Here is a 13338-nt window from a genome sequence, read left to right on the forward strand (position 1 = left end):
GCTGCACCCGCTCTGGTCCCATCCACACCATCTGCTTGGCTTTGTCCAAAGAATCCTGGGAACTGTAGTTTTTTGAGGTTGCTGGAAATTGTAGCTCTGTGGAGGGTAAACGACAGTTGTCAGGATTCATTGGAGAAATTCATTGTGTGCTTTAAATATGTTTTAAATGTATGGTGTTGATGCGACCTAGGTTTCAAAAGCTTATTTGCCTACTTTTCTTAAGTTGGCTAGTTTTTTTAGTCCTTTCCCTCATTGGCTAATGTTGTGTCTGCTCATTTCAATTGGGTAAGATTTTGAAACAACTGAGAGAATTTAGGTACCGTATTTCCTTGAGTCTAATGCACTATCAAATTTAATGCACATCTCAATTTTCAGAACCTTGAAACCAAAAAAAAAATGTTTGCTGGTAAATGTAAATGTGCCATGCACACCTTTATTTTTGCAACGTGATTTGGCCAAAAAAGGTGCACATTAGATTTGAGTAAATATGGTAATTCAAACAGCAATCTCTTGGCAGATCCAAAACTGGAACTGGTTTTGGCCATGATGTCAGCTGTCTGCTTTTGCTTGCATCTTTCTACTGGTGTTACATTTGCTTGGGAGCTCTGGAAACCAGCCCTTTGTGCACTGTCAGCCCCACCCCCCCAAAACCCATTGGAAATGGCTGAGATCAAAACGACTCCTGAAACCAAGTGGAGTTTGGGGCACTGCCCAGATACAACATCACGCCAGACAGTGAGGAAAGGCTTTTTGTCTAAGGAAACTGGTATTTTGTTAGTTTTTATTCTTTTTTTGCCAGCTCTAAAGTGTTCGTCTTCCTTATTTATTCCGTTCAAATATACCGTACATTCTGATTTCCTTCATAATATAGTTAATATTTTTGCATTTTCCTTAAAATTTAGTGTCTCACATCTTTCATACTTCTACTCAGGCTTGTTCTGGATAACATGCACCCGATGATACTCAGATAATTTTGATGTCTATGTATGTATGTATGAAAAAAAAACATTTTAAAATTAAAAGCAGCACCAGGAGGCTGCAATTTTGAGGAAAGTAGCAGCAGGGGACGAGGGAAAGCTGCTTTATTTACTTTTTTCTGCTCAGAGCTGCCCCTCCCAAGCTGCTTCCCCCTGCCATGTGTTCTAGATGCATGTTTGCAGGATAAACATGTTCAGAACTGGAAAAGTCACCGTAGGAGGATTTGGAGCCAGTTGAGAAGGGATTAAGTGCCTTTCCTCCCCTGCTGTCCTTCCACTCAAAATTGCAGGTTCCTGAAGCTCTTCTTTTTTTTCAAAACTGATGAGGTTTCGTTATGCACATTTGCATGCAGCATCTAGCTTCCCATATGAATTTCTAAAAAAGAAGAAACAAGAATGTGTACTGCATGCTCCTCTGAAAATAATTGTTGCTTGACCTTGGATCTTCTGCTGCTAATCCCCAATGCCTTGGAGCAGCCTGCTGCTCCCCAGAGAATACCCAGGAGCGCTTTCCAGGGTTGAGCCTTGGCAGCAAATACAAGTTCCAGGGTAATGCCCTGGTGAATCCTCACACAAACAAAGCCCTGCTTAGACCAAATTAAATAAACAGTTTGTTACCATATGAAATATTTATGCTTCCACAGTTGCAATGTTCTCAGCATTTTTCTTCACCCTTCATTTATTCCTCACCCTCTGCTCTAGGACTGAAAGAAAATGGCCCCCATTCCACGTGCCATTTGCAGGTTTTTGTGAATTGGTGCTAGCAATGGCAGTCTTCTTTTTGGTTTTTTAAGACCTTTTTTGGTGCCCTTGCTCATAGGCGTTGGAGCTTCTCTTGGCGGCTGCCACCTGTTGGCTTCTGTTTTTGTTTCATAATGTCCTGGAATGACCCTGAGACATTGCAGGGAACAAAAATGGCACCTGCCAGCTGGTAGTGATCAAGGGAAGCTCCTCTGCCGACAAATGTGGTGTGGACACACTTTTTTTATAAAAGGGTTTAAAGTGGGGAGAAAGACTAGCACCATCGCTGCTGCCAATGGGAAGTTCCCTCAGATGTTTCAAATAATTTTGCTTCCCCTGAAAATTGTCCCCAGGTTGTTCCCCCCTTCAGTTTGAAGATGAACGCTCTTAGTTGAACATTTGGGCTTTGCTTATTTTTTCCTCTTTCTTTCTTTTTAGCCACTTCTGTCACTGGAGAATTTTTTGGTAACCAGTTTTGCAGAGGTGGGGGAAGTCAGAGTTACAGTTCAGGCTTCCTGTGGAAACTCCATGCTTCAGGATTCCAAGATTGTCCGGGTTTTGGGTGAGACACTTTCCTTTCAAATATATATTTTAAACTATGCAAATTCTGTGGGTGCTTCAGCTGTGAACATGACAAATCCTGGCACGCAATCAGCTTTGGGGAATTAATTCTACTCTTCCAGTGATTGTCATGGTTTTGTTACTCATGTGTGTTCATGTACTATGTAGTTCTGCCCTTAGTTGCTTGTTTCCTGTTGTGAAAATTTTCAGATAAAGTCTGTCGTTATAGAATATTTCTTTTGCATAATAACTTTGTGCAGAGAAACTTTTGTGCAAATCCAGAATTGTTTTTTTATATATACAAAATTTGTTTTTAAGTTCTCTCTTCCTGTTTCCAGATAATTTTCAAGTACTTCCTCTAAGGTTTTCTGAACACCTGGACTTATACAACCCAAACATACCTGCCTGGCGGGAAGATGTTGGCCGTGTTGTAACACAACAGATTGCAAAGGTGCTCTGATGGTTTGCAAATTTGTTTAGCGGAGATGGAACAGAGGGAATGTGGAGCCTTTGGAGAAGCTTGTATATAGAGTTAGTGGAGCAGGATGACATAACTGGGTTTTGGTTTTACTTCTTGTTCCCTTTGTGTCTTTAAATGAAGTAGAGACATTTTTCAGGGAGAATGTGGTTTTACGTTATTTATTTATCAGGTTATCAAGGTTTTAACAGTGATTGTAAATAAATGCTCTTGAATTGCTTTTGTAGATACTGTATTTACTCAAATCTAATGCTCACCATTTTTGGCCAAATTGCGGTACAAAAATTAAGGTACGCTTTTGATTCAATGGCACATTTACAATCACCAGCAAATACTTCTTTTGGTTTCAAGGTTCTGAAATTAGAGGTGCACATTAGATTTGAAATTATGGCATATAATTTAGGGCTCAAGCAACAAAGAAAGGAAGTGCAAACAATGCTTTGATATACTCTACATCAGCGAGGATCCATAACAAGCACAAATTGACTCCTCTTGAGAGGAATATGATTAACTCATTATTCGGGAGTAGTTTTCTTAAAATACTTGTCACTGGCTTGAGAGGAATGCCTATCATAAAAAGAATAGTGGAATACTTATGATACAAAAATGATTTTGATCTGTTATGTTTCACCTCCTATCAGTATTTCACTAAATTGTTTTGCTCAATTTCAGACACATTACCTACATCACTATAATTTTCAATATCACCTCCTCACAAGAAAATGTTTCACATTCAGATTGTTTTTTTATTTATTGTCCAACGGTGGAAGGAACCTCTAATAAACCAATAGGGGCTTGGGTTAATAACATCTGGAGCATTGCTCTATCAAAACGCCTCACATACCATCAGCGATTAATCAAAGGTTTCTACAAAAAAGATACATTTGACACAATCTGGTCTCCCTTTTTCTCTTTTATTGAAGAAGAACAGGATATTTTAATGTCGTCATCATCCTAGAGGGGATATATCGATTAAAAATGTCTAGCCAGATTGTTGGTTGGGTTCAAGCCAACATGACAGTGATGTGGGATTGAGGATCAGAATGATCATTCTGTGATACTATGGCAATGGACAAAGCTGTATTGTAACTTTTGAATAAATGTTTTAATGTTTTTTAAAAAAATAATATATACATATTCCACCACCTCCCGCCTCCGGTTTTGATGTAACTATGCAATGGGTTTTGTTGGTTGTTCAGTTGGAAGTTGCCTTGAGCAAGATAAAATGACTAACTAAATCAATCAATCAATCTCCCACCTTGCCCTGCAAGGTGCACACAGACACACATATTGCTTACCATGTTAGAAGATGGAACTGCAGTCTTTTGCATACTTAGCTAGGAAAGAGACTCACTGAATACAATGGGACTTAACATAGTGTAAATGCATAAGATCAGACCATAGCTGTCAACTTTTCCCTTTTCTTGCGAGGAATCCTATTCAGAATAAGGGAATTTCCCTTTAAAAGGGGGGGGGGGGGGAATTGACAGCTATGGATCAGACTGCATAACCATCTGTTAAAATTGGGGAGGAAAAAAGGGAATCTTTGCCAACTTGAGTCCCATCAGGGGGAAAGGTGGGGTATAAATAATTAGATGATGATGATGATGATACAGCACGCAGCACTAAATCTGTCATTAGTGCAAGCAGTAAGGCACTGGTGAAACTACAAGGCACTTGAACTTAATAAGTATTTTCCACTTTTTAAAACAAATTGCCTAAATCTTCCTATTATTATTATTATTATTTATTCTTTATTGTATCCATTTGTTTGTTTGTTTGTTCTTCTCCAGTAGTTATTCCAAACCTTGACTAATTCATGTGAGGCAAGAAACAAATCAAATCACTTTAAAGGAGCTATAGTAGAGCAGTTTATTACAAAGGTAGCCGTGCAGTCCAAGTCCATTTCTGAATGGTTTCTCTCCCCTCAGGAAACAGGCGTACCTGAAGAAGGTCTTGTTACAGTAGTAAAACCTGGACTGCCCACAACTGCAGATTTACATGTGCTTCTATCCATGAACCACACCAAAAGCAAAATAAGTATGTCTAGCAATAAGGTAAGAAGACAGATGAATATTAATTTAGAACACAATACACATTGACTGCCTCACTCCTTATTAAACTTAAGAGTACCGTGTAATTTTGCAACATGTCTAGCAAAGCAGAGAATCAGTCTTTGAAGGGCCTAAAAGTGTTTTAGGAGGGAGCTGTCGCATGTTCCCTCCAACAGCTGATGCATCATTATGACTACATCTGTTCTATGTGCCTGGAGCCCCCAGGACACAGGTCATGTATGCGCACTCCTAATATCTGGGGATGTGCAGCACTGGTATAGGAAGCAACCGTCCAATTAGGCTGCAATTGTAAGGTATGAATTGGCCCTAGATTCACATTCCAATTTTCTTATTTCTCCTTCTCCTCCTTGGAAAGAGTGCAAGGCATTAGCCTTGGAGAGCGTATCATGTTACATGAAAAAAAAAAACCTGTGCCCCAAATACTGTACATGCTGAATTGAGACAGATATCATCCTGACAAACACTGCTCAGTCTTGTCTTATCATTTCTTTTTTAATATGGGCAGTTACTGGATGCATAATCATGCCTCAGTGCTCTTGCAGCTGAAGCATGAAGTGAAAAGTCCTTGTGGCTACCACTGAACAAAATCAATATTTCAGAAGTCACAGGGCCCCTATAGTATTAAAATATTCATCTTTTGCCATCAGCTTTAATAGCAATTATTTCAGATTCTGCAGCACCAGGATTCACTGCCTTCTCATAGATGAATGTTTTGCCTCAAAATTTGCTGTGGGTAACCCAGATTTGAGTACAGTGGTACCTCAGGTTACATACGCTTCAGGTTACATACGCTTCAGGTTACAGACTCCGCTAACCCAGAAATAGTGCTTCAGGTTAAGAACTTTGCTTCAGGATGAGAACAGAAATCATGCAGCGGCGGCGCAGCGGCAGCAGGAGGCCCCATTAGCTAAAGTGGTGCTTCAGGTTAAGAACAGTTTCAGGTTAAGAATGGACCTCCGGAACGAATTAAGTACTTAACCCGAGGTACCACTGTATAAGAAACCCCTACTTCATTTTGAATTTTACTTTTGGCTGAATTTTCATGGCAACTCAACAGTGAATAACTCCACATAAGCAATGACTTACTTTTGGTGGTTGTGGAAGGTAGGACCTGCCTAATGCAGTTTTTCTTATGTTTCCAGAGAATAGCTGCTATTAAGCAATCTTTGAATGCCCATAACATCAGTTTCTTCATGAGAGGAGGACACTGGGTCTTTGTGACCTTAGTTAGCTCTGATTCAGGTAAAATTTCTATCCTTTTTTGACAGTTAGTTGATGTTCCTCTCATGTTTAAGTTATCATAATATTGAAGCTCCATATTGGTTTGGAATTCACACACACAAACACACCAGTCAGCCTATAATTACAATTAAAACAATCACTTTGAATAAAATTTAAATCTTGCTCTTAAATGTTATATGGAAGAAAATCCTATTGAAGTGAAGATTCCCTGGGTCCAGAAATGAGGTTAGGCCTGGGGAGTTAGATCTTTTCCACACCATACATAAAGCACGTGGCCTCCCCCAAATAATCCTGGGACTTTGTGAAGGGTGCTGGGAATTGCAGTTAAGTCAATGGCTATACTGTTCCCATTGACTTTACTGCATTGTGGAAAAGTTGAGTGGATACAGTTTAGAGTCACTTTTTTAAAAAAAGTATCTGCACTAATGCTAAATACAGAGGATGGTTGATTGTTCTCAGGATTGAATTTAACAGTGTGTGCCTTTGGTTTCAGATTCTCAGAGTATTGGAGGAGGAGGGTACTGGGCGATAATGGCCCTTTTTGTCATCTCTCTGGTGGCTGTAGGTGCTATCATCCTCTACAAGTTTAAAAGGCAAGTGATTTTATATCTGGCATCATATGCAGAATACGTTTATAAAGCAGAAGTTGTCTGAAAATCATAGGAAAAGCTTTTCTTTTCTTTTTTTCAACATCTTTTCCCTAACCCTATTATAATAAACTTCTCGTGGTTTGTTAATAGCTTCCAAAACAGATATAATAATAATAATTCCCCTTTTTAGGAAACAAAATATTATTCACAGTAGGGACAGATTTTTTAAAAATTAAACTGAAAGTAACTTTGCCTATACAAAACGTTGTGAGTAAAGTCTGTGGGAAAATGATTTTTCCAGGATGTGTAGCAGGTTCAGAAGCCCTGTCCCTGCAGGGCAGAAAAGTGCCAGTGGCTTTGCGTTCTGTTCCCTGCCCCCCACCCCCAGGCTGTGCTAGGCCCCTGTCCCACGTCCCGGGTGGAAGCCTTTCGGTCCAGAAATTAAAAAGTAAAAAAACAAACCCTTGCCTGATCAAGTATTTGGGGGCGAGTCCTGAATGACACTGTATGACTAGACTTTACTCTATGAACTTCAAAATGGTTTGCAGTGGTTGATGTGACTGTTATTCCCTCTGCTGCAACAAGAGAAAAGTAAGAGTATCTGGTGAGTTGGTGTCATTCCTCTCTGCCAAAACTCAGCAGAGCAGAAGCTGGTGCTTCCATGCATCTTTCAGGGGTTGCCTGGTGCTCAGCTTCCTAAGAGCAGCATTGTAGAGTTAGGACTGTAGCATTCATTTCACTTTAATTATAGTCACAAGCTGTACCAATCTGAGTCACTAAAGATCTATTGAGGAAACGAGCAATCTGTTGTTCCAAGGTCAAAATTCAATTCCTTTAAGTGAGCAATGAGCAATCATAACACCGGAAATACAAATGAGGGGCTAAACAAATCATTTTATTAGTCAGCTTATGTCACAAACACTAGGTTAGATCTGGGGATGCTTGAAGAATCCAGTTTCTGATGCAAAACAACCTGATCTACACTTCCCAAATGGAAGGAGGAACATAACTATCCTTCAAAAGTAGTTCTCAACTCAAATAAAATACACAAAAATGTGTTAAACTTTTTAAAATAACATATATTTATAAATGTGCACATTGCAATAATAATGAACAATCACAAATAAATGCAGAAATGGAATGGACCTATCAATGAAGACCTGAAAAATTGACACAGAATGGAAATAGATTGATCTGTCCAGCCCTAGTTGGATACAAGAGTTCTCTGGAACTGAGGGTTGGGACGTTGAACTCTACAGACATCAAATTTCCCATTCTTTGGCCATACTGACACATAACAATCAACCGTTGTTTCTGGTTTGTTGTGCACAATCAACACGCAGGTGCGACCTGATGCTTTGCTTCTCCCCTGATGCAAATAGAGAAACAAACCTGGGGGAAACGAAACCTGACTATGGGTTCAGATGTAACAGGAAGGCAAGCTTAATTGACAATTCCTGGTTTGTATCTCTGCTTGCCTCAGGGAAGAAGCAGAACATCAAGTCGTACCTGCATGTTGATTGTGCACAACAAAGTCATATAGAACTGTGTCAGATGACCCAGAATGCCAGTGGTGTGCCCCATGGGCAGACGTCCCACAGGCATCTTGTTGGCCACTGTGAGAACAAGATCCTGAACCATGGCCCTGACCCAGCAGGCCTCTTTTTATGTTCTTAACCAGGGATTTGCCTCAATGCACCTTTTAAACATTCCTTTTGGAGGCAAAGATTTAGGCCAGGGGTCGGCAACCTTTTTTGAGGCTGGGGCGGTCCACTCCCTGACAGACCTCTCGATGGGCCGGAGCGTGTGCACCCATGCGGGTGCTCAAGCTATTTCCAGCGCTCTTCTGAGATGGAGGAGCACCTGTGCGCATGCGCACATGCTATTTCCGGCGCTCTTCTGACCCGGAAGTCAGTTCCCATGGCGAGGAAAAAAATGGTGCCCCCCCCCCAAGCACGGAATCTGCACGCCGATCCACGGAACGGCCGTGGGCCAGTTCCAGGAAGCTCATGGGCCAGAAAAAGTCCATGGGCCTTAGGTTGCCAACATCTGATTTAGGTCCTAGTGTGGCTATAAGGTAAAGGTAAAGGTACCCCTGCCCGTATGGGCCAGTCTTGCCAGACTCTGGGGTTGTGCGCCCATCTCACTCAAGAGGCCGGGGGCCAGCGCTGTCCGGAGACACTTCTGGGTCACGTGGCCAGCGTGACAAGCTGCATCTGGCGAGCCAGCGCAGCACACGGAAACGCCGTTTACCTTCCCGCTATAAAGTGTCTTTATCTACTTGCACCCGGGGGTGCTTTCGAACTGCTAGGTTGGCAGGCGCTGGGACCGAACAACGGGAGCGCACCCCGCCGCGGGGATTCGAACCGCCGACCTTTTGATCGGCAAGCCCTAGGCGCTGAGGCTTTTACCCACAGCGCCACCCGCGTCCCTAGAGTGTGGCTATAGTGCAAAAACAGGTGGTTCTAGGTTGGCAAGTACATTCCCATCAGCATGAATAGGTGCTTCTAGCCAATTCAATTGAGTCTTAATGAGCTGGTACTATCCACACCCATTTGTGGATCAGGGCAGCACTGTACAACATTGCATTACAATCCTGTCTTGTACTCTTAAGGAAATTACCAGGCAGAAATGTCTATGCACAGATGCAAAATGAAAAAGAACAAGAGATGACCAACCCTGTAAACCGTAGAGAGGACACCCAGAATATCATCCAGGGGGAGGAGTTTATTGATGATGATCTCGATTGTCAAACACTAGGAAATGCAAGAGGTAAGTACACCTTCTCTTTCTTTACTGGCAAATTTCTGCTCGGCTACCAAAAGGGTTCTCATAATCAATAATACCAACTGCTATATTATTGCAGCATCCAAAAAAATGTACACATGTCAGTCCATGGGAACAAATATTTATTTAGGACCCAAGTGCTGAATGAATAAAATAAGGAAAATTATAATGGCAGTGGTGGCAGGGGTAGATCACTACTAACTGTATGCTTGACAAGCACTATATGGAAGTGACTCACTTTTTCTTTTTTAATTACATTGATTATGGAAGCATTTGTTTGAGTCAGTTCCATAACCGTTTGGAAATGCATTTCCAATGTACCAGCAGCCTGAGTGGCATTCTTCATTATATTGTGGTCATTGTAGACCACAGCAGCTGTATTATTCATATCTGAATTCCACATCCACACCATACTTCCTTCAGAGAATCCTGTGGACTGCAGTTTGTTAAAGGTGCTGGGAATTGTAACCGTGTGAGGGGTAAATTGCAGTTTCCAGGATTCTTTGGGGAAAGCCATGACTGTTAAAGTGCTATACAGTGGAACCTCGGGTTGCGGATGTAATCCATGATGGAGGCACGTCCGCAATCCGCAGTGTTTGCATCCTGAAGTGGCACGTCTGCACAGGCGCCAGAGCGATTTGGCGCTTCTGCGCAGGCGCAAAGCGCGATTTAGCGCTTATGCGCATGTGTGAGTGGCAAAACCTGGAAGTAACCTGTTCCAGTACTTCTGGGTTTCCTGCAGTCCGTAACCCGAAAACACGTAACCTGAAGCATCCATAACATGATGTATGACTGTAAATGTGCTTTAAACATACATTCTGGATTCTTCAATGTATATATTTTATTAATTAATGGAAACACTGATTTTAAAAAGTATATGCTGAAGTAATCTAACATTTAATACTTTATAAAATATGTCAATTAGGCTGACATTTATTAGTTCTTGTAAAAAGTGACTACAGTTAAATCTGTTAGCTTGACTAGGGGTTACTTCCTATTCTAGTTACTCACTGCTGAGGGAGAGGTGGATCTGAAGCCCTAAAGACTAGAAAGTGAGCACCGTGGCACCAATTTTAAAAAGGGGATTGGGGCTACAGGGAGTGGCAAGAGAGGCTGGAAATCACGGGCCAATTAGCTTAATGTTTGTCCTGGTGGAAACAAGAGTTGAAGATAAAACAAGCAAGCATTTAGAACAAGCCCCGCTGAAGCAAAACCAGCATGGCTTCCGCAAGGCTACATCCCATCTCACTCCTTTTTAGAGTGTCAAGTACCATATAGATAGTGGTGATCCAGTTGACAAACTACTTCACCAAAGACTCCTGAGTAAGCTTAGCAGTCATGGAATAAGAGGCAGGCTCCTCTTTGGTATCAGGTATTGTTTAAGTAAGAATAGATGGACAGATCTGTCAACAGAAGGATGTAGAAAGTGGAGTCCCCCAAAGATCAGTATTAGGACCTATACTTTTTAACTTATTCTGAAATGATTTGGAGCTAGGGGTGAGCAGTGGGGTGGCCATGATTGCTAATGATGCAAAGTGGTTAAAACAAAAAGAGGTAGTGAAGAGCTCCAAAAAAGGTGAGTGGTGAAATGGTGAACACAATTCCATGTAAACAACTGAAAAGTGGTGCATGTGAAGAGAAAAAAACCAATTTCACATATACCCTAATGAGGTCTGAACCATCGCTGACTGACCAGGAATGATACCTTGGGGTCATACTGGATAGCTCAACAAAGATGTTGAGCTGTGAAAAAGGCAAATTTCCTGCTAGGGATAATTAGGAAAGGAAAATGAAACTTCTGATATAATGCCATTACACAAATCAATGGTTCAACCGCATTTGTAATACTGTGTAGAGTTCTAGTTTCCTCATCTCAAAAGAAATATTGTAGAGTTGAAAAAGGAAAAGAGCAACCAGAATGATTGAGGAACTCCTTATGAGGAAAGGTAGCAGCATTTGGGGTGTTCGAGTTCAGAGAGTAGGCAAGTAAGAGGCAACATGATAGAAGTGGATGAAATGATTCCTGCCACTGAGAAAGTGGACAGAGAGGTATTTTCCCCCTTGCTCATAACACTAGAACTCAACGACATCCAATGAGACTCAATGAATTCCACAAATTCAGGACAGATAGATGAAAGCTCTTCCTCATGCAGTGCATAGTTAAAACTCCCTCCTACACGAGGCAGCGATGGCCAGCAACTTGGATGGCTTAAAAGAGAATGACTGTATAGTGGTACCTCGGGTTACAGACGCTTCAGGTTACAGACTCCGCTAACCCAGAAACAGTGCTTCAGGTTAAGAGATTTGCTTCAGGATGAGAACAGAAATCGCGTGGCGGCAGCAGGAGGCCCCATGAGCTAAAGTGGTGCTTCAGGTTAAGAACAGTTTCAGGTTAAGAACGGACCTCCAGAACGAATTAAGTACTTAACCCGAGGTACCACTGTATACAAATTCATGGAAGGTAAGACTAGCAATGGCTACTAGCCACAAGGGCATTGTTCTGCCTCCACTGCCTCTTCCACTGTGAAGACGAACACAAAGAATTCATTCAACTTTTCTACAATCTCCTTTTCTTCTTTTAGCACACTTTTGACCTTGTCAGTCTAGGGTCCAACCACTTCTCTATTTAGCCTCCTGCCTCTGATGTATTTAAATAATTCATTGTTATTGTTTATGTTTTTAGCAATTTGTTCCTCAAATTCATTTTAAGCCCCTGCTATTGTCTGCTTTCATTTCTTTTCTTTTTTGTTCTCTTCATTTAGACCAAACTTCCATTTTCAAAAGGAAACCTTTTTGTCTCTAACAGCTAATTGAATTCTGCTTTAACCACAGAGGCTGTGGTGGTACATTTCTTGATCTGTGTTATATATTTTAGCTGAACTTCCCAAGCACATGTGTGTCTGCAGAAATAATTTCAGGGGCAGGGGCAAAGTAGATTTGTAAAAAGATTTTTAATTATAGGTTGTTGATGATGCTTTGCATTCTTCATAGAACGTAATTCCACAAACCACTGCATTGTGCTAAAGAGAAGCAACGAGAAATCATAGTGGATTGTGCCTGTTGGAAATTTACTGCATTTTATTGGATTATACATATCAGAACTAACTTCTAACAAATTCCTTTATTTGTCCATTTACCAATAACAGAGAAAAACATACAGCTTGAGTTTGTCCATTGAACATCAATACTTGGAATTCTAAACCAAATTAAAACCCCTAAGGCTGAATTTCCCCTACTTTTACACATATGTTTTATTCATTGTGGTGAATGCCAAACCCAAGGTCTGAAACCAGTCAGGTTTTTTTGTTAATGCTTTAAAAATTATTATTAAATTTCTATACCAAGGGACACGGGTGGCGCTGTGGGTTAAACCACAGAGCCTAGGGCTTGCCGATCAGAAGGTCGGTGGTTTGAATCCCTGCAACGGGGTGAGCTCCTGTTGCTTAGTCTGTGCTCCTGCCAGCCTAGCAGTTCGAAAGCATGTCAAGTGCAAGTAGATAAATAGGTACCGCTCTGGCGGGAAGGTAAACGGCGTTTCCATGCGCTGCTCTGGTTCGCCAGAAGCGGCTTAGTCATGCTGGCCACATGACCCGGAAGCTGTACGCCGGCTCCCTCGGCCAATAAAGCGAGATGAGTGCCGCAACCCCAGAGTCGGTCACGACTGGACCTAATGGTCAGGGGTCCCTTTACCTTTACCTTTAAATTTCTATACCACCCTTCATCTGAGGATCACAGGGCAGTTTATAGTATAAAAACACAAAAATACATAACATAGTAACAAACAAACAAATAACTGCCCCGCCCCCCAGTTTAAAAGGCCATAGATTGTTTAATTACCCGGTGGCCTGGAATAAAAGGAATGGTTTTGCCTGGTATCTAAAGATATA

The 13338-nt window shown here is 41.4% G+C and overlaps 1 protein-coding gene across 2 annotated transcripts in view; it reads left to right on the plus strand.

Moving 5' to 3' along the window:
* SORCS2 (sortilin related VPS10 domain containing receptor 2) overlaps positions 1–13338 on the plus strand; it is a 130862-nt gene that overhangs the window by 110770 nt on the left and 6754 nt on the right. Inside the window, exons 21-26 of one of the 2 annotated variants that reach the window (XM_077933535.1) lie at positions 2157–2280; positions 2618–2730; positions 4689–4814; positions 5975–6074; positions 6568–6667; positions 9279–9380. In XM_077933535.1, coding sequence (XP_077789661.1) covers positions 2157–2280; positions 2618–2730; positions 4689–4814; positions 5975–6074; positions 6568–6667; positions 9279–9380 — 665 coding nt within the window. Of the gene's footprint in view, positions 1–2156; positions 2281–2617; positions 2731–4688; positions 4815–5974; positions 6075–6567; positions 6668–9278; positions 9437–13338 lie in introns of both variants that reach the window. The other variant, XM_077933534.1, reaches the window with a different exon arrangement.

This window comes from Podarcis muralis, chromosome 8 (genome assembly GCF_964188315.1).
Source record: "Podarcis muralis chromosome 8, rPodMur119.hap1.1, whole genome shotgun sequence".
Classification (NCBI taxonomy): Eukaryota; Metazoa; Chordata; class Lepidosauria; order Squamata; family Lacertidae; genus Podarcis; species Podarcis muralis.